We start from the raw sequence: 24,771 nt of genomic DNA, 5'->3' as shown, positions 1-24,771 counted from the left end.
AGGGTATGAGTGCAAATGGACTGAGGGAGGAGAGGCTCCAGGCCTTGCTGGGGTTGGAGGGCACTGTTCAAGTGTGCTCCAGCCATGGCCCAGGAGGACCCCTGCCCTGTCTTTGGGCTGGCAGCAAACCATGACTTCGCAGAGCATCTTCTCTCTTCTGGGGAAGCTGTTTTTGGCTCCTGTGTTGGTGTGGCCTGGGACATGAGGAGGGTCTCCTGGTGACCCCAGGGACGTGTGGTTGACCTCCCAGACCCTCTTTACTCAGCCTTGTCTTTATGGCATGTAGACCATTTCAGGATTAAAAATAGAGTAATGTTGCCTTAGTCACTTTTCTGGATATTGTTTTCTATTTCACTTAAATCATTTCTGAGGATAGATTTGTTTTATCTTTAGAAAAAAGGCATGGGATGTTTGTGTGTGGGGGTCACTGACTAGGAATATGTTTATGATACCAGATTGTTTTACAGAAGTCTGGTGCTCATTTGTCCTGCCAGCGGCAATAAAGGATCAAATATAGGTGGTTGTCCTCTATCTTCAGCAAGTCTTGGGTATCGTAGAACAAATGCATGGTATTACCCAAGAACATATATATTTTTAATTTATTTATTTGAGAGAGAGAGTGAGCTTGAGAGAGAGCATAAGCAGGGGGAGGAGCAGAGGGAGAGGGAGACACAGACTGTCTACTGAGTGGGGAGCCTGATTCGGAACTTGATCCCAAGACCCCAGGATCCTGACCTGAGCCGAGGCCAGCCGCTAATCCAACTGAGCCCCCACCCGAGTGCCCCCAGAGAGTATATTTTGGAGGAGGAAATGTGGACAATCATGATTTTATGTTTTATGTAGCTGGCGTGTACTGGGGACATCTGCTGTTCCTACAATGAGCTCAGTTCTGGGGCCCCCGTGCTGGATGGTGGACGGCTTTTGCAGGGAGAGTCCATGAGAGTGTTCTCAGGGCTCACCTCTGAGATGAGGATGCGAGAGCCAGTCACCTGGCCTGGGGAGGCGTCGGCGTCCTGCTGGTGACCTCGGTGGATCTTTCCTCTGGTGGCCGGTCATGTCTCTAAGGCTTCTCCCCCTCTTGTCCCCACACAACCCCTAAGAATCTTCCTAAGGCAGCACGACAGAGTGGGAGACACCCACGTGTGCTGTTTTGCAGGCAAATCATACGTTCCGTTTCGTGGACAAGCTAAAGACGTTAACAGGAACGCTGCTGAAAATGTCCAGCATGTTTCAGAATGGAAGAAGTGACCAGATGCTCAACCAGCTGCAGGTGAGTGACAGCCGCCTTCACACCAGGGGTAGAGGCAGTGGGAGCAACTGCAAGGGTGCACCTTGAACTCGGAGTGGCCCCTCAGAGGAGCCCACAGAGCCCCTCGGGTGTGGTTGTCTGCTGACTAATAATATTGATCTAGAGTTGAATGTGTAAATCAGCTTTGTGAATTGTCAAGGGCTTGATTCGTGCCAGATGTCATTATTATGAGCACGATGAATAATTTAATAGTATTTGCCTGTTCTTTAAATTCCATAAATGGAGGGGCTCCCGGGTGGCTCAGTCAGGGAAGCATCTACCTTTGAGTCAGGTCATGGCTCAGGGTCCTGGGATCGAGTCCCGCATTGGGCTCTCTGGTCAGTGGGAAGTCTACTTCTCCCTCTCCTGCTGCCCCTACCCCTGCTTATGCTCGCTCTCTGTCAAATAAATAAATAAATAAATAAATAAAATCTTTTTTTTTTAAAAATTCCGTAAACAGAGGCACAGTTCTGTACCTTAATGCTCTTCTGAGTGGTTTGCGTACTTTTCCAATTGTGGGTCTACTTAAAGGGCCAGTCATCACTCCCTGACATTCTGTATCTACAACCTAACATATTCCAAAATTCTGGGGGCTGTGGTTTAAGATGGCCAACTCCTGCCCGACGGCTGTGAACTTCAGAACTTCACAGGAGGTAGGCCCCATCATAACCTGGGGACGTTTGTGTAACCAGAAGTCCCCTAAATCTGACCGCAGGAGAAATCAGGCTTACCTTTTTATTCTGTTTGGTCTGTTTCTTATGCACCAGACAAGTAGTCCAAGCGATTCATAGCTCAGGAGCCTGCCCGGCTGGCTGGAGTGAACTGTCCCAGAGATGCGGGCAGTTTCCCCTGGGGGGTCCCGTGCCAGGGGTCCCTTGGCTTCTGGCAGTAGGCCTGGCAGGGAGCTGCTGGCCTGGGGCAAACCCAGGTGGTTTCAGAGCCCAGAAACAGCCATGAGTCCCATCCTGGTGTTTGACAATCTGTGATGCTAGTTCTCAGCAGCCCCCTCTGTGTGAATGCAAGGGCTATTGTCATCTTCTTGAACTTGTTTGCTCACGGATTAATTTGTTAATACTGGGATCAGCAGGCTTTTTCTCTAACGGGTCAGATCATAGATAGCTTAGGCTTTGAGAGAGTCTGTGCTGCCATTGGAAGTAATTACATGGAACATCGTGAACAACAAACGGAGAGTTTCCGAAGTCATGTGAGCACCTAACTCCCCACCACCCCCAACCCCGGGATCCACGTGGCTCCGGGGAGAGGTCCTCCCATGAGCCAGCACCGTGTGCCAAGCAGCCGTGTTAGAAACACAACTCCTTCTTCCATTGCCTGAGGTTCTCGTCTTTGAGGACAAAGCGTGGTGAGTGGCTCCCCATCTCCCAGTGTGGCAATCTTGATCGGGGAGTGTGAAGAGCCCTTGGGGGTATACCGTCTGACGCCTGTATTCCACGCCTGGCTCTTGCCACCAGACCAGACCCTTTCTGCTCAGTGAAAAGCAAACGATCCCCTCTCAGAGATGTGGACGAGCACAGATGATTAATACACAGGAAGTGCCCACCCTGGTCTGGCCTCCGGCAGATGCCCAACAAAATTCCAGTAAAAATAAAAGTAAAATAAAAGTGCGCCCCAGTGTTTCATAAGGAAATCCTGTCATCCGTATGCAAGGGTCATAGAATCCTCACATCCAGGAGGCAGAGGCTGAGGAATCACAGACCTGAATTTAGAGGGTGGACACTGAGAATTCCTTCCTGGAAGTCCTAAGTTTCGAGGCTGTGTGCTCACACAGAGTCAGGTCATGTGTCAGTATTCTCTAGAGAATGGACAAGTTCCAGAATCAGTCCCCGTTCTGCCAGCCCCCTCCTTGCTGAGTCCTGGCTCTGGCCTCACGACCTCAGAGTGTCCCCCTCGGTCTCAGTGGGCTGTTGGCCGTTGCCAGGGGCATCGATCAGGAGGCAGGCTTTCTTCCAAGCTCCTTGGGGAGCCCTCCTTAGTGAAAACATTGGCGAAGAAGATTTGGAGCCATCAGTATGAAAGAGGGATCACGTGGATCATGATCTGTGAGTTTCTTCCGAAGATGACATTTAATGGCCAAAAAAGGTTCAGGAAATACAGAAAGCCTTCCACAGTGGTTTCTTGTGAGGGACCCTGTCTCTACAACTGGCATGTGGAAAACACACTGGAAAAGAGCTTTTAAAAAAGCTATCTCTTTAGTTTAATATTTGTTTGTTTGTTTTTAGAGAGAGAGCATGTGTGTGCCCATGGGTGTGTGAGCAGGAGGGAGGGACAGAGAGAGCCTTAAGGATAATTTTATTTCATTTAAAGTAGGCTCCATGCCCAACATGGGGCTTGAACTCATGACCAGAAGAGCAACAGTCATATACTCTACTGATGGAGCCAGCTAGGTAGGCACCCTGTAAATGAGCTTCTATAAAGAATCACCCTCTCCTCTTGTTAGAAAATTCTCCTGAAAAGTCAACTCTTACATCATTCTTTGTTTTCAGTGGCCGTGCATAATTTTGATGACAGTCTGAATTGTCAGGGTCAATACTCTTGTTTTTCATGGTGGGGTCCTAATCAACAGTTATCCTGTCATTTACCATGATTTTTGGAACCTCTTTGACCAAGATTCACTTTATGTGTCTTTTTCTTGTATGATGAAACTTCAAATAAATCTAAGAAGAATCATTTAGTAAGAGGAAATGAAATTATTTTTATTTACGCTGTGTTATTTTCCTTAGGAAGCCCTGAGGAACAAGTTTATAAGAAACTTTATAGAGAGCCAATTGCACATTGATGTTGATAAACTGACGGAAAAGCTCCAGACTTATGGTAAGTAGGTGGGGTGTGTGAGTATAAGTGGCGGGCGTGTCCAGGGGTGTGTCCTTTAGGTGAGTGGGTGTGTCTTGTATGTGGGCGTATCCATGTAAATTAGCGGGCGTGTCCACTACATGGGTAGGCGTGGCACAGTCCACTTACCCAATGGCCCGCCACTGGCGCCCTCACCCTTCCACCTCCAAGGTTCTGGGTGACACTGACAGGTTGCTCTTCCTCCAAGGTTCCTCCTACCTGAAGTTTTCTGATTTATGGAGTCAGGGCTTGAGTAGCAAGGAAAGTGGTCAAAAAGGAAGGCCTCTGATGTGAATGCAAGAATTAGTGAGACTTAAAACAATTAATGAGTTTTTGAAACAAATGAGTGTTCCTGAGTTAATAGTTGGTTGAAAGCAGATACATTGACTTGAAAATTTGGAGCTCAGGTTAAAAAGTTCTATCAGCCCACCAGTGGTTGTATTGCGTCTCCCTAGTTAATGCATGAGTTCATTTAGATATTGAACAACCATTCACTAAGAGAGCTGGGTCCTGTGCCAGGATCTGGAGCCCCTGCTCACTACCGCCCAGGGCACAGATGGCCATGTTAGGAACAGTGATGCGGTGGCAACATTGGGTTTTGTCAGGAGCATCCCAGGCAGGATCTCAGGAGCCCTGCTCTGCTGGGTGGTCCCCTGAGGGAAGGGAGGGAGTCTCTGGCTTCTGGTGCTGCCTGTGCCTGGGAAGGGGTTGGTGGCCACCTGTGGTGTGGGGCAGAGGGCCAGGCATTGCGAGAGGCACCATACTTCCCTCTTCTGAAAAACACAGACATGGTGAATTTACTCCCATAGAAAAGGTAATGAATTTAAATTATTTCCCTTTTATTTTATTTCTTAAGCAGGCTACATGCCCAGTGCAGAACCCAATGTGGGTCTAGAACTCACAACACTGAGATCAAGACCTGAGTGCGTCCCTTAACTGACTGATCGAGCAGGGTACCCCAGGTTAATGATACTTGAAAATAAATGTCACTGCCTTAAGTCATTTTTCAAGTAATTAAAAGTACTTCTGTATGTTTTACCAAGATTCTTTCTGTAACTCTGTAGGTAGAGAATTTGATCACCTTACTCCATGCATCCTTTTAAAATCACAGGCTGGATCCATTGGAAGAGCTTGCCAGTCTTTATCTTGGGGTCATGAGTTCGAGTCCTACGTTGGGTGTGGAGATTGCATAAAAAATGAATAAATAAAACAACAAAAAAATAAAATTGTTAGAGAGATCATCTATTTCTCTGCATTAGAACCAGCATCTGGAGCCTGTGGCCAAAAAAGGAGCATTTGCAAGTAATTTGTAGCAATTTCACAGAAGGTTTGTCCAGTCAGGCTCTTGACTTTATTCCTTAACTTTTTAAAGGTAACTGTTGGATTGTTACAAAAGCAATTTATGCCTGTTGTAGAAATATTAGGAATACAAAGAAACCAAAAAAAAAAAAATCTATGCATAACCTCATCATCAGAGGCAGCCTGGGGCTAATTTTTCAGACAGATTTGCACGGCTCATGTGTATTTTCACAAAAATGATCACACTGTTTACAGTATTCTGCAAACAGCTCATAAATGGATGCTGGCGGTTCCTGTGTGGTACAGTTGGTTAAGCATCTGACTCTTGGTTTTGTCTCAGGTCAAGACCTCAGGGGTTTTGGATGGAGCCCTGCATTGGGTTCCTTGCTCAGCGGGGGTTCTGCTTGGGCTTCTCTCTCTCCCTCTGACCCTCCTGGTGGCGCTGTTTCTCTCTTTCTCTAAAAATAAAATAAATAACATCTTAAAAAAATAAAGAATTGGATTCTGTTGCAAAGATTCTTCATGTCTTTCAGGACTTCTTATTCCTAAAAGTCTCCTGTCCAGCCCCCTACCACATCCAGCCCCTAGCACAACCTACTTTAAACTTATTTAGCTGTTTCTGTGGATTGTATCTTTGTATCATGGCCTGATACATTACGTATAGTTCTATCTTTACATAGCAGTTAATCCATTTCCCCCGCTGGGAGAGATACAGCCTTGCTTCTTTCTCCTGGCCCCATCGCTTCCCTGCGGTGATGTGATCCTTTTCCTTATAGCCACATCACGACCGGATGAATACATTTCTGTGCAGAATTAGGCTGCAGGTTATAATGATGTTTCCTTTCTCACAATGTTTCCCTCTTCCTAGGCTTTCTGTTCTTTGGCTCCCCAAGTCCCCTGCCCTCCATGCCAGTGTGCCACCCTTCTGGGGGGGGGGCGGGTTCCCTCCATCTGTGTGGACAGACACCTGCTGGCTTGCCTTCCTGCCCCTGGGGCTGGCGGGTGCCCCTGAGTGCTCCCAGGAATTGCCTGCTCTGTTCTCCCAGGTGGGAGACCGAGTCTCCTGGACTCTTCAGCCTCCCCACTCTTGTTTTATGATCCTGTTTCGCTGGTTGATATCTTAAAATGTCAGTCTGCAAGAGGGTGCATGGGAGAAGCATTTCCTGAGCAATTTTACTGTATAAATTCACTGTTACATCTGAAGGGTATGTGGGAATATTCCCAATTTCACAGATACATTTTGATTTGTGTTCCTCTCTCTCTCTCCCTCTTCATACTTTTATTTTTTTGATCAGTCTTGTCAGAGGGTAATAAATGTAGTTAGTTTTGTTTTTTTTTAATAAAACAAATGTTTGGCTTTAGTGATAATTGTGTTTATTTTCTATTTCATTGACTTCTGGTTTTTTTTTGCATGTTTTTGTGTTTTGTTTCTGGTTCTGTCCTTTCACACTCTTTGGTTTGTCACCTTTGTTCTTTTTCTTCTTTTGGTAACTTCCTGAGAGAGAGATTTAGATCTGTGATTTCCACCTTCTTTTTCTTTCTTTGTGTGTGTGTGTACACACATACTTATGATGACACGCTTGCCTCTAGACATTGCCTCATTGCCTCTCATAGGTTTTGATGTGTTCTGTTTTCATTAGCATTCACTGTAGTGTGCTTTTCTGATCCTTGGGTTGTTTGAAAGTTTATAGCTTATTTTCTAAATATCTGTGATTTTCCATTTATTTATTTACTTTTTAAGATTTTATTTATTTGTTTGTTAGGAACATGGTGGAGAGAGCACAAGCAGAGGGGGCAGCAGGCAGGGGGAGAAGCAGGCTCCCTGCCAAGCAAGGGGCATGACACAGGGCTGGATGCCAGGACCCTGAGATCATGACCTGAGCTGGTGCTTAACTGACTGAGCTCCCCAGGTGCCCCCTTACTGTTTTTTTTGTAGAATCATTCTATCTGTTATTCACAGGTGTGTGTGAAACTTCCCATTTGGAATGTGGACTTGTCTGTTTGTCCTTATGTTCTGTCAATGTAGGGTTTATACAGTTTGAGGCTGTGTTTTGTCTTTTATTGCTAACATGTTAGATATTTATATTTTCTTCTGTCGGCTTAGTTTGGGGCTGCTGGGTGAGTCTGCTGGTAGTGTCCGTGGCGGGTGAGGCCTGCTATTATGTTCTGTTTTCAGGTGAAACAGCGTTTCCTCTCTGGGATTCTGGTGCAGGAGTTTGCTGGCTCAGTTCCCTGCCCACCTGAAGCTTTCGAAAGGGCTCCTCCTTGTCTGAGTCCCTGGCCCGGCTTCCTGGGTGGTCGAGACAGCATATTTTATTCCCTAGGAGATGGGGCTATGAACCAGGCCATCAGAACAGGACCAGAGCCTGCACAGCTCATGATGTGGGGACCTGAATGGGGCAGAGTGTGCGCTGAGCCCCCTGCTCTGCCGACTAGAGAAGCCATGGGCTCTGCCTTCTGCTCAGCTGCCTGCAGGGCTGTGAGTGCGCTCTGATTAGGGTCCCTGGAGACAGAGGCTGGAGGCTGTGTTCAGCCACGGCAGGACTTCAAACAGATTCTTGGCTGGGGCATGGTGGGACAAGCAGCCCTAAAGCTCTAAGGCCCTTTGTCTTTTTAGATTTGTTTTAAAAAAGTATTTATTTGAGAGAGAGTGAGAGCAGGAACAGGGGAGAGGGGGAGAGGGAGTGGGGGAAGCAGACACCCTGCTGAGCAGGGAGCCCGATGCGGGGCTTGACCCCAGGACCCCAGGATCACACCGTGAACTGAAGGCAGACACATAACCATCTGAGCCCCCCAGGCACCCCTTGTTTGTCTTAACTCGAGGCAACCTGCAGGCACCCTAACTGGCCTGCCGGCTCCATCTGCCATGTTGGCTTGAGTGCTGATGGGCTGCCTGACTCCAATCATGTGGGGCCAGAAGACCATGTCCACGACAGGTGGGGCCGAGTCTCCACTCCCCTGCCTGGGCAGGAGCAGGACCGGCCACCCCGGATTATACCACCGGTTTCCCAAACACGCTCTCTGGTGGGAAAGGCCCGGGAGCCGCCCTCAGCCGTGGATCTGAATTAGACCCCAGTGGGTGAGCTTACAGAGCATGTGTTCTGAGATGCGTCATTCGCAATGTAAACACGCCCTTGGTTTGAACCGTCCTGTAAAATTCTGTACTCTGCAGGTGTCCCTCCAACACAAGAGAGCGAGCAGCAGGCATACCGAGAGCCCCTCACAACACAAGCTTTGGTCTCCCTCTTTCTGTCTGCCATCATCTTGAAGGGTTAAATGGAGACCACTGGGCCTGGCTCTCTTCTCCAGCAGTTCTTAATGTCAGCGTGAGCACTTCTTTCACGGGCACTGAACAAACTTTACTTCTTAGAACAACTCCACAGGCAAGATGGTTTTCCTCCCATGGAAGACGAGGATGATGAAACTTTGCAGATCAAAATCACTTTCCAACACAAGGGGTACCTGGGTGGCTCAGTCCGTTAAGCATCTGACTTGATTTTGGCTCAGGTCATGATCTTAGGGTCGTGGGTTCGAGCCCTGTGTCAAACTCCCATATATGCTTGTCCTCCCTCAGTTCCCCCTCCCCTGCTCATGTGCGCGTCCTCTCTCTTCTTCTATTTCTCAAGTATACAAATAAAATCTTAAAAAAAAAAAATCACTTTCCAATGCAAAACATGGAATCTGCTCCAGGTGCAGAGCCGTGTGCTGCTGACGTCCCTGCTACCATTCTTGGGCTCCCTGTAGCAGTTACTACGTGGGGATGGTGTCACTCTTCCTGTGCCCCAAGCTGCCCCCACCCAGCCCGTGTGTCTCATGCTGTGGCTTTTGATGGCTGTGTGTGTCCCTGCACACGGAAACCTCTGACCTCAGCCCCCACCCACCATGCTCAGGAACAATAGAATGAACCCCCCCACAGAGCGGACGGCATAGCTGCTGCACACGCATGGGCGCCTGCCCTCACAGCGACATTTCACAGTGTAAATGACGTCTCCAGAATGTGGTGCGTGGATGCTTCTTATAAGGCATCCCAGGTCCCGGTGAGTCACGGAGTTAACGTGGTGCCTCGCCCAGAGGCATCACCTCTCCTTCAGCAAGTGCTGAAGGAGAGGTGATGCTTTTGCACAGTTTTTGGCCTCGGCTCTGTCCCTGCATTGGCCGAACTGAGCCAGCTGTGCAGAGCCTGGCATCTGTGTTTCTGCAGCTGTGCAGAGCCTGGCATCTGTGTTTCTGCAGCTGTGCAGAGCCTGGCATCTGTGTTTCTGCAGCAGACAAACCAGGGCTGAGCGCTCTTTCTTGGTTGGGGTGGAGCTGGAGGTTGGTGATCTGGAAGTCTGCTCCCCAGGCTGGGCATCGCTCTGATCCTGTGCTATCCTCTGAACCAGCGTCTGATAAGCTGATATCTGATCGGATCAAGGATGCATATTCTGTCTGTGCCTCTGGCAGGGATTGATCTTCTCTAATATATTCCTAACTGTGGTATCAGGACACACTGATCGCGTGCTCGGCCTGCTCTGGACACCGGCAGTGCCCGAAGGCTTACCGGCATTATTTCATGTAATCTTTAGCAAGATATCACCAGGCAGATTATCATCATCCCTGTTCCCTAAGCAAGAAATGTAGGGTGTCTGGGCTGAGCAGACACAGCTGCCTCTCAGGGAGCAGGGGGTGTGTACCCCATCTGACCCTTGGCCGTGAGGCCCCAAACATTTTTCCCCAATAGTAGGCCTGCTGTGTCTCCGTCTCCGCAGAAGATGTGGTCCAAACTGAGAGGCTCTCCTTCAACCAAACCCCTGTGGGCTCCCATTGAGCAGAGAATGGCTGGCCCCGTGGAAGCAGGCCTGGTGTCTCGGCCTGGGATCCCGAAAATCTACTCAGGGATGGTCCTTATGGAATTGGGTCCAGTGGCTGAGGGAAGGGCCACTACGGTGTTTAAGAGCTGCCCCTTGGCTGTCTTATGTCTACGTGGTTCTATGATTCATTGTGTTTGTGTGTGTCGTAGGTGTGTAAAAACATGTCAGTGTGTTTCCATGTGCATTTACCCCTTCTTCCTTATGAAGTCTGGAGCAACTTAGTCTCTGGGGGTCTCTTAAGGAAGGAGGCCCAGAGGGATGGGGTGGCCTGCCCCAGTGGACTGCAGACACTTTGCCCCAGCCCACGGTGATACTGTGACATCGCCGACCCACGATCATCCCTATCCACTCCCTGTCATCATGCTGAACACCTCTGGAATCGTGTCCCTCCCCGGGCAGGGTTCTCGTGTTCTTCTGCGTCGTTTGGCTTTCCCACATCTCTCTGACCTGTGGTCCAGCTCTTCCCTGAAGCCAGAGCTCACATACCGCATCCTCCTCCACATTCCGTGCTGAAGAATGGGCCCGCTTTACTCCCCGGGTCTATTTCCATTTCAAAGGCACAAACCTGCGCAGAGTGCACTAGGATCGGATTTTCGTGGTGACAATGCCCCTTGATCCTGGGTCACTGTCTCTGCAAAGTTAATATGACAAAGCGAGTGACTTTCACAAAATGCCCAATGTGATGGTGAAGGCATGTTTTCTGGAATTTCTCAGTGCCAGTTTGGAACAGTAACGTGTTTTTTTGCCGGGTTCTGTGTGCAAGGCCTTCCGTGCTGCTCGCAAGCCTGCCTCCGATCGGTTGCTTCTGTGTGTCACCCACCGCCCAGCATCCCTGGGTCATAGGCTCACCCGCTGAGCTTCCACGGCTTTTCATTCTCGTGTAAGGAACGGCGTCACAGGACTGTGCTCAGAGAGCACAGTTGGGACTCCTGGCTGGCTCAGTCAGTGGAGCCCGAGACTCTTGCTCTCAGGGTCACGAATCTGAGCCCCACCTTCTCGGAGCCTATTAAAAACAAAAACAAAAACAAACAAACAAACAAAAAACCCAAACAAACCCCAAACCAAAACCCAAAAGGCAGAATTGATAGCCAGCCAATAGGTAGCATATCTTGCATACGAACAGAGTGTGACTCAAGAAGGGATTTTTTCCTCCCCGGGACTGAGTGAACTTGTAATGTCCTGTCCCGCTTACTGTCCTTAGGAGGGAAGTTGGACAAGATGTTTGCCCATGGAGGTGCCGGACACATCCGTGTCCTCGGCCGCATCTTGGTGAACCTCTCCTCCTGCGTGGTGCTGGACCGTTTCCAGGCACTGGAGTCTGTCGCCAACCTGGAGGCGAAAGCCCGTGAGCTTATGCGACAGAACAGCTTCTTGGCTAGTAAGTATTCTTTGAGAAAATGCATTCCTGCTGGCACCGGCTCCCCGGGGGCTTGCCATTTTGCATATTTCCCCCAAACATGTGGGCCAGTAACTCAGAAAAAGACCTCCTTTCCCGACAGAACGAAACCAGGCAGAAAGACTCACCTTGAGTCAATGAGTTGTGTCTGTCTGTGTCTCAGATCCTTGGCCCCACACCATTCCTGGCACCTGTTTTTACTAGTTTATGGTGTCATTTTACCATTAAATCTCACACGATAAAATTATATCTTTCCTGGTTAAAGTTATGCTCACATCACTTTGACTCTTTTCTTAGTATCTTGACGTTCTGAGTGTGCAGGGAACGGGGAGACAACAGCCAGTCCGACTTCATCCATTCATGCCCATTGGTTCAGGATGCACGATGTGTTCTCGAATCCTGAATGAACATTGCATTATTTTTTTTAAATCTGGGTTTGTATGAGTTTGCTGAGGGCCGCCATGACAGGACTACAGACGACATGGCTTCGACGACAGAAATCTCTATTCTCTTGGGTCTGGCCAGAAGTCTGAGATCCAGGTGTCAGCAGTGTGGGCCCCTTCTGAGACCATGAGGGGAGCACGCTCTAGCCTCACCTCAGCCTGTCAGTGGCTGCCTTCTCCTGGGTCTCTTACCATGTCGGCTTTGTGCGTGTTTGGGTCCACATTTCCCCTGATGGAGGACACCAGTCCTACTGGGTGAGAGCCCACCCTAAGGACCTCCTTCTCACTTGACCATCTCTGTGAGGACACGCTTTCTAAGGGAGCTCACCTTCTGACCTGCTGGGGGTTAGGACTTGCACATGTGAACCTCAGGACTGTCCCGTCCCACTCCCAACAGGCACTGTGTATGAAATTCAGAGAATTCATGTGCCAGAATGGAGTCCCTATGTTCACATTTTGAATGATCTTTATATGCAACAGATGAATCATTGGACATTATTTCCAAAAACAATGATGTACTCTATGTTGGCTAATTGAATTTTTTTAAAAAAGATTTTATTTATTTATTTGACAGACAGAGATCACAAGTTTGCAGAGAGGCAGGCAGAGAGAGAGGGGGAAGCAGACTCCCCGCTGAGCAGAAAGCCCGATGTGGGGCTCCATCCCAGGACTCTAAGATCATGACCTGAGCTGAAGGCAGAGGCTTTAACCCACTGAGCCACCCAGGTGCCCCTGAATTTAAATTAAAAAAAAAAAAAAAAAAGGAATGATCGATAACCCCAAAGACATTGGTTCCTTTTCGGAAATCGAAATCTAGCTGACACACATGACATCAGTACAGTGTAACAACTCTACGTCCTGCCTTGCTCACCACAGGCAACGTGAGACCTCCTGTAACCATAATGTTGACCACAGTCCCTGTGCTGTTCCTTCCATCCCTAATCTTCTCCTTCTACAACCCAAGACTGCACCTTCCGTGCCTCATTCTCACGCATGCATCTCTATCCCAGAAAAGCAAAGTCTGATTATCTGAGCAGCCTGCTGTCATGTTTCAAGTCCTGGAAAGATGCAAAAGAAATCATTTTGTTACATTAGTAGGCTATTTTGTTGCAAATAACCGGGACATACAGCAGGTGTTTATATAGATAGCATTGCGGGCCTGCCTGACAGCGAGACTCAGCGATGCCTCTCCAGGGTGTGGTCGGTTCCCCAAGAGGGGGTTGGGCTGAGTCTCACGGCTCATCCACCTTCCCTCGACTCCTGCCCTTAGGGTGTGATGACCCCTGTTTTCCCTTTTCTGCCGACAGGTGTCATATTCAACACTTCCCTGGCGGACAGGAACTTGGGGGCCCCGTCCCTGCGGCTGGCACCCCACGTCACCTACACTATCCGGACCAGCATCTTATACAGCATGAGGACAGACTTGGTGAAAAACCCTTCCTGGAAGTTTCATCCTCAGAGCCTACCAGCCGATGGGTTCAAGTACAACTACATCTTTGTCCCTTTGCAAGACATGATCGAAAGAGCCATCATCCTGGTGCATACTGGGCGGGAGGATGTGGAACCGGCTGTGCAGGCACAGGCCATGCCGTACCCATGCCACACCAGGGACCTGTGAGTAGACACCACATATCTACCTCACCCACACCCCCATTTTATGGAGGGATATGCTTTGCGTTTGGACCCCTGCCTAGAGGAAGTCTTGGAGCTTCTCTGTAGTCGCTCCAAAGAACTTTTTTTTTTTAAGATTTTATTTATTTATTTGACAGAGAGAGATCACAGTAGATAGAGAGGCAGGCAGAGAGAGAGAGGGAAGCAGGCTCCCTGCTGAGCAGAGAGCCCGATGTGGGACTCGATCCCAGGACCCCGAGATCATGACCTGAGCCGAAGGCTTAACCCACTGAGCCACCCAGGTGCCCTCCAAAGAACATTTAAAGAAAGTCCATTTCTCCTTCTAATTCCTTCCAATTGACTTAATGATGCCCAGGGCCATCCAGACACAGAAGTGATTGTTGAGATGACGGGATCCTGTGGGACTTTGAATTTGACACCAGGCATCTGTAGCTCTAAAGACCCTTCAGAGTGAGTCTGGACAGTAGTCACAAGGGTTTCGCGAGTCGGACTCCAGATGTCCCCCATCTGAGCTAGGGAAACAGACAAGGTCACGTCCTCTCCTGTGCCAATCCAGAAAAATTCGGCCTACTTGCGGGGAAGAGCGAGATCCCCAGAGGCCAGGGACTGTGCCTTGGGGATGTGTGGGACAGTCTGCGAACACATAGGAGTTCGTTGGTGACCTGGCAGGTGCCGTCCCTGCGGGAGAGAAGCGGTGGTCAGTTACAGGCTAGAGCAGCTGGACCACAGCACTTGAAGGTGGGGGGCAGGCCAGGCAGGGCTCACAAAGTGGAGTGGGGGGCCGTGTCTGACTGGGATGTGGACCCCTGGGTGCAATCGGGTGGTCAGCGCCCTGACAGCCACGTGGCTGAGGTCAGTGGGGGAACTCAGTGTTGCGCGATACTCTTCCTCTAACCTCTTGCCCCAGGCCCAGACGAGGCTGGGGAGCACAGGAGGAAAGGGCCGGAGGGGAGGTCATCAGGGGGACCACCTGGGATCTGTTTGTTAGGAGAGCAGGCAGCAGATGCTGTCCTTTAGTGGGACACCTGCCACACAGAAGCAGGGGGACTGGGGTCACGCTGGCAGGATGGGCGTCTTGATGTCTTATGCCCTCCTTGTCTGGGCACGTGCTCTCCACACTATAAGTCACTAGTGCATTTTCGTGAAACCAAAGGTGGTGCCACAGGGGAGCCTGTGTCGTCCTGACAGTGACTCTCTTGGGGGACTAGAGTGTGGCAGACAGACCAGAGGGTCAGAAAGACAGAGACCAGGGTGTCATTTTAACCCAGGGGCCGCCTCACTGTGCAGATCACTGCGAAGCCCCTTCACCTCCTTCTTCATAAAATAAAAGCATTTCTTTCCTTTCCAAATGACGATAGTTTTGGCTTTGAACATTTTCAGCCACTGCTTCTCTGCTCCTACATTATTTTTCTTGGCGGCAGCTGCTTCATGAGCAGAATTTGAGAAAAAGCCTTTTTCTGGCAAAGCGTCAGGTGCCAAACATCACAGCAGCCTATGTGCCAGGGTGTTGTGGGGATGAATGACCTGCTTCCAGGTACTGGGAGAAATCGACTTTTTATGATGCTATCTTCTCAGTTGGATCTCGGGAAGACGGCACTCTGTAAGCCTCTGTCTAGCTAGTGATCTCCACCGTGGGAGAGGAGCCCTGGGCCTGCAGGGAGGAGAGGAGGTTCCCTTGGGTCTGTCGCACAGAAGAGGCTGGGGTTACCTCACCCGCCCCCACGCAGGGTGGCTCCCCGGGGGTATGCTGGGCAGAACGGAACAGCACCCAACCCTGTCAACGGCTTCATGGCTAGTCTAAGGTGGCCCATGTGGTCCGCTTTCCTTTCCTACTGACCGTGGTGCTCGGTGAACGGACTTTGGGGGAGGAGAGGGACGTTGACGTGTGCCTCTTCACCCCTTGATGGTAGGTAAGCTCTTGGACTGAGGCCCATTCGGGCCTCGGGCTGGAGTGAGCTGAGTGCCCTGGCGGGATTCCGGGGTCACAGGCTTCCTTGATCCTGTCTGTTGTTGAAGCATGGCTGACGTGCGTGGGGGTTCCGCAGCTGTGTGTGGCTCCCCACGTTCTGTGTCGCCGTCTGTCACCGTCTACTGGACCATGTTATGGACCATGCCATGCGTGGCATCTTCTGGACTTACTTAATTTACAGCAGAGAGTGCGTCGGTCTCCAGCCCATCACCTGTTTCGCCCATCCCCCTCCCCTCTCCTGCCAGTTTTTCTCTGTAGTTACAAATCGCTTTCTGTTTTTTTTTCTTGCTAGTGTTATTTGTTTATTTTATTTATTTATTTATTTGTTGTTGTTGTTGTTGTTTTAGATTCCACATATAAGCACAATCATGTGGTATTTGTTGTTTTTTGTCTGATTTATTTCGCTTAGCCGAATACCCTTGAGATCCATCCATGTTGTTGCAAATGGCAAGATCTCATCCTTTTTTATGGCTGAGTAACACACACACACACACACATCTGTATAAATATCTGTGTATAATGTATCCTAATACATATATGAATATATGACATAGAGTACATATACACAGCGGGACACTTTCCAATGGGTGGAAACATTTCTGTCTTGAGCTGTCTGACCGGTGTATCCTGCTACCATCCTGGGTCATGGACTCATTTTTACTCATCTCCTCCCTGGGCTCCCACGGTGCTATTTCTCAGAAGTCTTACTCTACTCCTTTGAAGGAGGTGAAGACCTACTGTCCTTTTCTGAAAGAGTCGAGCTTTGGAGGCTCTCATGGCCTTATATCCTTCTTTCATTAATAGTTTCCAAAGGTGCCTGTCTCTTGAGGGCTGGGTGTACCAGCAGGAGCCTGAGGCTCCGTGGAGATCCTATAAGATCTTGACACTCAGCCCTCTGAGGGATGGTCCTGAAGTCCGGCTTCGACCACAGAGCACACTCCTGTGAAATTTTCAGTAGCTCCCTACTACTCGCGGATTACATGCTCCGCATATAATCACTAGCTAGACAGAGGCTTACAGAGTGCCGTCTTTCTGAGATCCAACTGAGAAGATAGCATCATAAAAAGTCAATTTCTCCAAGTACCTGGAAACAGGTCATTCATCCATCCCCACAACACCCTGACACATAGGCTGCTGTGATGTTTGGTGCCTGACGAATTATGTGGTCGTTAATTGACTTATTTGTTCAACTCTATTTCTATACCGTTTATCGGTCTTGAGACCTGGGTGAGTCAGTGAAGGGACAGGCTGAATCCCTGCTCTTGGGCCCGAGCTCAGGGAGGCGGTCCACGCATACAAGAAGCAGCTTGAGTTGAATACAGGGAGGAGGTAAGCCCCGGCCGGTAGGAATGAGGGTGGCCAGGAGTGCCCGGAAAATTATTAATGTGGTTAAGGTCAGCCTTGCCAGGAAGGTGATGTTCAATCTGTTAAAAAAGAAGGATTCCACTGAGTAAATTTAAAGATCAAATGGACTTTGTTCAGGGATTCATGAATCAGGCGTTAGGCATCGTCTCTTTCAGCAAACACGAAGGCGTGCCCGTAGCTGTAGAAAGGGGAAGGCTTTTAAAGGCAAAGCAAGAAATGTTTTAAAGAAATTATTAGCCAAGAACACATTGTTTCAGGCAAGGTTGCCCTCCCAAGGGGAGCCTAAGGGGTCTCTCCGGGGCTCGCTCTCCTGCGGACCAGATAATCCCGGGTTGACCGGTTAAAGCTTATGTACATTCCTAGTGGGCTGGAACTTAGGCTAAGTATGACCTCTTGGTTCGCTGACCTGGGCTCAGCCCAAGTGACTCTTACAGGCCTGCTCTCTCTCTCTCTCTCTCGATCTTTAAAAAAAAAAAAAAAAAATATATATATATATATATATATATATATATATATATATATATATTTATTTGAGAGAGAGAGAGTGGAGAGACAGAGGAAGAAGGATAGAGAAAATCCCAAGCAGCTCCTCGCTAAGGCTGGAGCCCAACCCCACAACATTGAGATCATGACCTGAGCTGGATTCAAGAGTTAGATGTTCAGCCGACTGAGCCACCCAGGGCCTTCCCTACTCCCCCCCACATTGCCTCTCTCCCAGAAACACAGGGAGTGCCCTAAACCAGAGGAGCAGCCAGTGCAAGGGCCCTGGGGCAAGGGCGGCCAGCAGTAGAGAGCACAAGAGCGAGAGGGTGGGAGTGGAACTCTAAAGCTACCCACAGAAATCCCGGCTGCCGGTGGGCTGAGGGGTGTGTATGGCCGCTGGACAGTTTTGAGCTGGAGTGATGCCATCTGACTCATGGCATGAAGGCTGGCACGGGCCTTCATCATTAGCAGGCTGACGTGTTTCCCCACGTGACTGTGGCCTGGTCTAACCCAGGGACGGATTCTGGTTGCTTTCAGAAGGGAGGTGACAGATTTGAGGAGGGTGTGATGGAGAGACATCGAGTTGGACTACTGTCTGAGGGTTGAGATAGGCTTTGGGAGTGGTCTGGGGCCAGTGGGTGAGGCTCCCATGTGGGGCAGATGGGTCCTCAGGGCCCTCTTCAGGAGCTGCCTCCGTGGAGGGGAGGGTAGCCAGTGTGGGGGGGGGCGGGCAGGAGAGGCTGGAGATAGGGACAGCACACCTGGAGAATTGAGTGTGGACCTCCCAGGAGCCCACTGTATGCGGGGGAGGGGGAGAAGCGGGTGGGAATCGGGCAGCAGAAGAGAGGGTTTTGTCTCGTTTTAAATTATTTTATGTTATTTGTTTTTGGTATAGGGTCTGATCTGTTGGGAATAGTTGAGCAGGAGGGAAGAGATAATAATAATGAATATCTCCTCCTTCTTCCTTCTTCCCTCCTACTCTCCTCCCCTGCCTCCCTCCCTCTCTCTTCACCTCCTCCATCTCTACCACCCCACCTCTCTCCTCCCTCTTCCAAGCCTCCCCCTTCCATCTTCCCTCCTCCCTCCTGGATCCTACCCCCCTCTTCTCCATGCCTCCCTCCTTACACTCCCCCCTCCTCCTCCTCTTCCTCCCTCCATCTGTCTCTTTCCTTTATAATCTGCCAGCAGCCCCTGGAGCTGATGTTTGGAGGGGCTGACACTGGGAAACGCTCCTCTGGGGTGGCAGACTTGGGTGGGAGCAGGACGTGCAATACAATTTAAGGTTCCTTCCAGCCCCGAGATTCCCGGGTGGTTAGAGAGTAAGACAACTTCCTAAAAAGGTTTTCAGCAAAATGAGAACCCTAACAATGGTGGCAGAGGGAGAAACAGGCTCCCTGCTGAGCAAGGAGCAGGACATGGGGCTCCATCCCAGGACCTCGGGATCATGACCTGAGCCGAAGGCAGACTCTCAACCGACGGAACCTCCCAGGCACCCCCAGAAATGCAGTTTTATATCCTTTCTCTTGCCCCTCAAAGCTCCCATGGATCCATCTCCCTGCTGGCCACAGAGCTGTTTTGTTCAAACCCCAGGTCATGGTGTGTCCCATTTCCCCCAGTCTTCCCCATCACCAGTAGCCACAGTCATGCTCCTCTGAACACTGGGTCACATTTTCCCACACATCTCGTTCAGCCATCGAGAGCCTGGTAAGGCTCACACAGGTCCCGTTATTCCCCACAAGGTCTCCTGCTCTCTGAATGCCCTTCACGCCCTCAGGGAACTAGTCATCGCCACTCAGTGCTTACAAACATTTTGTGTGGGAGCATGCGTACCCCCTTGGTCACTCCGCTACCCTTTCACTCTGTCGTCTGTGAACATCTGACTTATATTTTCTTCCATTTTCTGAAGAGCTCTGGGACCAGCGGGAGGGTATGGGTGTCCTGAAGCCTGGGTCTGTTTTGTGCCTGGGGACAGCAATGCAAATTGTCTCCTAAGCAGGTTGAATCAATCACCGATGACCGATGACTTAGTCCAACCTTGCCCGTCTCGTGAAGCTGCCATAAGATCTCCAAGGGACGGGGGCTGGAGAGTTCCAGGTTGGGGAGCAGGTGGAGATGCAGGGACTGTGGGCTGTGGATTGGGGGAGCCCGGCGCTGCCTCCCCAGACCTCATTCCAGGCTGCTCTTCAGTGCGTTCCTGAGTTAACTCTCTTACAAAAAATTCAGCTGAGTATATTGGAAGATCTAGTTGGCTCTATGAAGTGATTCTTGTTCTGGCATCATTCCCTCAGGCAAACAGAGGGGAACTCCGGGGCAGCACCAAATAGAAGGTTTTTCTAGGAAGGAACGTGGGGTAAAGCAGTTAGGAGCCAAGACAAGAAAGGATTGTTTCAGGCAAAGTGGCCTTCCCTGTGGGGAAGGCTGGGGGCTTAGTATGTGGATCACCTCATCTTCCTCTGGGAGGAGAAGACCTCTTTGACACCTTACCTCATCAATGTAGATTAGAACATTCTAGATTGATGGACTTAAGATCCCACTCCTGGAGAAAATGAAATTATAGTGAAGTCTTGGTTTGCTGTACTGGGAAGCAAGTGACTCCAGCTGGGGTCTGTGGCTTTCTTTCTCACTGCAGGTCGTCAGAGTCTCTGGTAACAATCTGGGTTTCAGAAGGGCATCAGGAGACTGTGTGTGCTCTTGTGTGATGAGCCCCTAACTGTGGGACATGGGGCTACCTCAGGTCGTGTGTGATGGGATTGAGTTGTATTGTAGGACCCCAGCTAGCACATGAGGATTCTTGGTGGTCGGGGAGCCCCTGACCTCCAAGCTGGGCTTGGGGCTCAGACCTTTTAATAGGTGAGCTTGATGAAGAGGGAGTTTTGTACCCATAGTCTGAGCTAACAGTTTCCAAAGTCTGTTTCTTCAACATGCTGGGTCCTGGCAGCCAGTCCTGCCTTCTGATGCTGCACGGCCTTCAAGCATTTGAGATCCCCTTCCAAATCCCAGATGTGGAATCATGAGATGCTGGCATCAAAAGTTGCATTTGGGGGTTCCTGGGGGGCTCAGTCTCTTAGACTTCTGCCTTTGGCTCAGGTCATGATCCCAGGGTTCTGGAATGGAGTCCTGCATTGGGCTCCCAGCTCAGCAGGAGGACTGCTTCTCCCTCTGCCCCAGTTTGTACTCTCTCTCAAATGAATAAATAAAATCTTTTAAAAAGGGTGGGGTACACCTGGGTGGCTCAGTGGGTTAAAGCTTCTGTCTTCGGCTCAGGTCATGATCCCAGGGTCCTGGGATCAAGCCCCACATTGAGCTCTGTGTTCAGCAGGGAGCCTGCTTCCTTCCTCTCTCTGCCTGCCTCTCTGACTACTTGTGATCTCTGTCTGTCAAATAAATAGATGATAGATAGATAGATAGATAGATAGATAGATAAAAAAGAAAGAAAAGTTGCCACTGGAGTCCAGGTCCGGTTCTTGCTGGTCACAGAGCTGGGGCCAGGGATCCGTCACTGACGCTGGCCGGGGTCCTCTTGGTAAAGAGGATGCCGTTGCCCATCGCTCCTCCTCACTGGCCTGTGGGGCTCTGCACAGAGGTGCTTGTGAAGACCAGACCTGGAAAGGGGGCAGGACCGGCCTGTGAGAGCCCACGTGCTCCTGGGTGGTACTCACTGCTGGGATGTTCTTCTGGGGTCCGGGGTCAGATCCAAGGTTGGAGGTGTGCAGGCAAGGAGGCTTCTTCCCTTCCCCCTGACGTTCCCAGGAGTTAGCAAACTTGGAACAAGAAAACGAAAGAATGGACATCCAATCTCCTGTCACTCACAGACACCCTGTATAGGTCCCTCTGGAGCAGGCTGGGTGGGAGGGCAGCTCAGAAGCCCCCCTTCCCGGCCACCCTCCCCTCCCAGGCACCAATCACAGGGGTCAAAGCCGCTGGTGAAGGCAGGGGGCCGTGGGTGGGTAGGCATGGGATCTCAGTCTGCTGGCCCGGCTCTGCCAGAGGGAATAGAGAGGGGACAGGAAGGTAAGAAGGTGGTGGTCCTTCTACCCAGCAGCTGCCTGGCTGGGTTTTTGTCCCGCATTCCTCTGTGATGCAGTCCAGGGGCTCTGGACTGTGTGCAGTGTGCAGAGGCTGGGCTGATGGGGACAAAACCAAAGCCGATGTCTCTGTGGTCCTTCCCCACTGTGTGACTCCCATGCAATGCCTTTATCACTTGCCAGTCTTTGAACTCACTGGATGGTGCTAATAGAGGCTGGCCACAGAGAGCCCACTCCTAGTGAGGGGTCATTGGAATGTAAATCGAGCATTTGCCACCTTCAGAAAAAGAGCTGGTGACAATGAATGTTTATGAAGATCAGACTGTCCTTTTAAAGAGGCTTACATCAATGAGAGCGTTTGATTTCCTGTTGGCAGACCTTTCTTATTTTTTTTTTAAAGATTTTATTTATTTATTTGTCAGACAGTGAGCAAGAGAGAGCACCCCCAGGGGGAACGGCAGGCCGAGGGAGAAGCAGGGTCCCCCCATGAGCGGAGTCCAATCTGGGACTGGATCCCAGGACCCACGGATCATGATCTGAGCCGAAGGCAGGACTTAAAGGGCTGAGCCACCCAGGAACCCCATGTTTTCAGACTTTTATTGGTAGTGCTCTTGCTTGGGATCCAGAGCAGGGATGAATACACGGAAGAATCTGGAACATGCTCGTGTCGTTTATGCTGTCTGGACAGTAGGGAGCGTGTGGACATCCTGTTCTGACTTCCTGGATTTTAATACGTTTCTTTTTTTATTGTTAGTGTTACAAGCAAATGATTATCTATCAAGAGTCGAGACTCTAATGGAAAAAAAATCCTACTTCATACTGTCTTTTTACACATTGGTCGTATTTTGTTTTGTTTTGTTTGGGGACTGTTCCTTCATGTGTTGTGGTAATGTGCCTTTTATATGCCTGACATCATGCATCTTGCTAGGAGTCGAGTGTCTGTGCTCATCCTTCTTTGGAAAACTGTGTGTCCAGCACTTGCCTTGTGTCGGCCATGGTAGTTGCCTGTCATTCGTGGCCATGAGAAAAAATGTTCTCTTGTCTGCAGGAGGCTTGTAGGTTGGGGGACAGGAGGACCCTAGGAAGGCCAATAGCAGTGTCCCCTCCTTTGTGGAGGTCCTGAAGGAAAGCGCCAAAGGGCCTCGTCAGACCGTCACCCAATATGGAGGTTGGTGGAGGCTGGGAGCTTTCCTGCCAACCTCCCCCTGCCGCTAAGGTGTTGGAAAGGAGGAGCCAGGCAATGGGTCCTGTCTTCCCCTTTCTCCCTTCTTTTGTGGTTATCCCTCCTATGACATGCTTCCCCCACACCCAGGTGGATGAATGGTTTGATTGATTTTAAGTACATGCTATGCCTGACATGGGGCTTGAACTCACAACGCCATTATCAAGAGTCACATGCTCCACCGACTGAGCCCGTCAGGGGCTGCAATTTTAAAATTCAGACCTGTGACAAGTGCCCTCAGTATATTCTGGTTCTATTTTTTCCATTTTCATGGAACTATTTTTAGAGTTTGTGGATTCTGTCTGCATTCTTGCAGTACAGGTGTCAATGGTCTTTTCCCAGGAGCTGTTTGAGTGAAGTTTCTTTTAATTTCCAAGTGGAATTTCTCAGGAATTTCTGAAGTTACTCAGTGCACTTATAATAAGAAAAAAGAATAGATTGAAATTGCACAGGGGCGCCTGGGTGGCTCAGTCATTAAGCCTCTGCCTTTGGCTCAGGTCATGATCCTAGGGTCCTAGGATCGAGCCTGACATCAGGCTCCCTGGTTGGTGAGGAGCCTGCTTCTCCCTTTCTCACTCCACTGCTTGTGTTCCCTCTCTTGCTGTGTCTCTTTTTTTTAAGATTTAAATAAAATCTTTAAAAAAAAAAAAAAAAGAAAAAAACTGCTCCATATTAGCATTTCTTTTTCAATCAAATTGACCAAAGCTGAAAACTGAATTGTACACTAACTCCCGGTTCCTGTGGCTGCGTGAGAATTTTTACATTGCCTCCAGGAAACATCTTGATCACATCCACATTTTGAATTAATAGCATTTCTCTCTGTCAACTAATATATAATCTACTCTGGTGAATGATTTATGGGCACTTGGAAAGAATTTCTAATTTCCTATCTTGGGAATACAGAATCAGATCTATATTCATTTTGTTCTTTAGGAATTCTCTTTCCTTAAAGTTCAACCTTGCATTTGTCTTTGACTAAGGCAGATAAATCATGGCCCCCCTCCTACTTGGTTGTCTCTCTCCCTTTTCCTGTGCTGGTGGCATTTGAATGTTGTGTACAGATGCTAATAAATGTCTTCTGAGTCCTCCTTTTACACATAAATCTACCTTGTATGAAAGTAACTTGATGATCCCTGCTTTTTTCCCTTCCTTTCTCCCTCCTGTTCTCTCTCCCCCTACATCTCTGTATTCCTATTTGTTTGATGTTCCTTTGCCCTTAGACTTTTTCCAAAATGTTTTGTTTCAGGTGTGTGTCTTGTATGTTTCATATACCTTCTTATTTAGGCAAGGTTAGGTCTATAAAGCATGAAATAAAGTTCCATGGATACATGTTCTTAGCTAAGTATTTTCCTATACTTATGATTTTACTTTTAAATTCATATTTAGGGGCACCTGGGTGGCTCAGTCAGTTAAGCCTCTGCCTTTGGCTCAGATCCTCATGAGTCAGGCTCCCTGCTGGGTGGAGAACCTGCTGCTTCCTCTCCCACTGTCTCTCCCTCCACTCATTCTCTCTCTCTCAAATAAATAAAATCTTAAAAAAATAAACTTATATTTAATAATGCTTTATCATGCTGGTGGTTATCTTATAATTGGAACTTCATATAAATAATAATAAAATAACACTAACCATATATATAAAATATATAAATATAAAATAATATATAATATATTTATTATATATATAATAATATTAACCATATATGTGTGTGTATATATTTTTTTTTACCATGCAAAATAAAAATTCCTCTTCTTCTGTCATTAAATTTTCCTCTCCACCATGTCATTTTGGTTGATATTATGTCAATGTCTTCTCTTATACCATGAAAGATGCCTATGCTTATATTCTACATTTGTGAATCCTGAACAAATAGCCTCTGATTTTGACAGTCATCAATTTGTTCTTTCTTTCTGATTCATTTCTGCTAACCTTCCAATTTTTGTTTGTCATATCA

The 24,771-nt window shown here is 49.0% G+C and overlaps 1 protein-coding gene across 1 annotated transcript in view; it reads left to right on the top strand.

Annotated features, from left to right (window-relative positions):
* Window positions 1–24,771, top strand: part of ABCA13 (ATP binding cassette subfamily A member 13) — a 320,534-nt gene that overhangs the window by 111,980 nt on the left and 183,783 nt on the right. Inside the window, exons 29-32 of the mRNA XM_059172525.1 lie at window positions 1,157–1,270; window positions 4,027–4,117; window positions 11,486–11,662; window positions 13,431–13,737. Coding sequence (XP_059028508.1) covers window positions 1,157–1,270; window positions 4,027–4,117; window positions 11,486–11,662; window positions 13,431–13,737 — 689 coding nt within the window. The remainder of the gene's footprint in view (window positions 1–1,156; window positions 1,271–4,026; window positions 4,118–11,485; window positions 11,663–13,430; window positions 13,738–24,771) is intronic.

The sequence above is a fragment of the Mustela lutreola genome, chromosome 4 (assembly GCF_030435805.1).
Source record: "Mustela lutreola isolate mMusLut2 chromosome 4, mMusLut2.pri, whole genome shotgun sequence".
In the NCBI taxonomy this organism is placed as follows: Eukaryota; Metazoa; Chordata; class Mammalia; order Carnivora; family Mustelidae; genus Mustela; species Mustela lutreola.
Note: the sequence above shows the minus strand (reverse complement) of the source record. Positions and strands in the feature narration are given on the sequence as shown.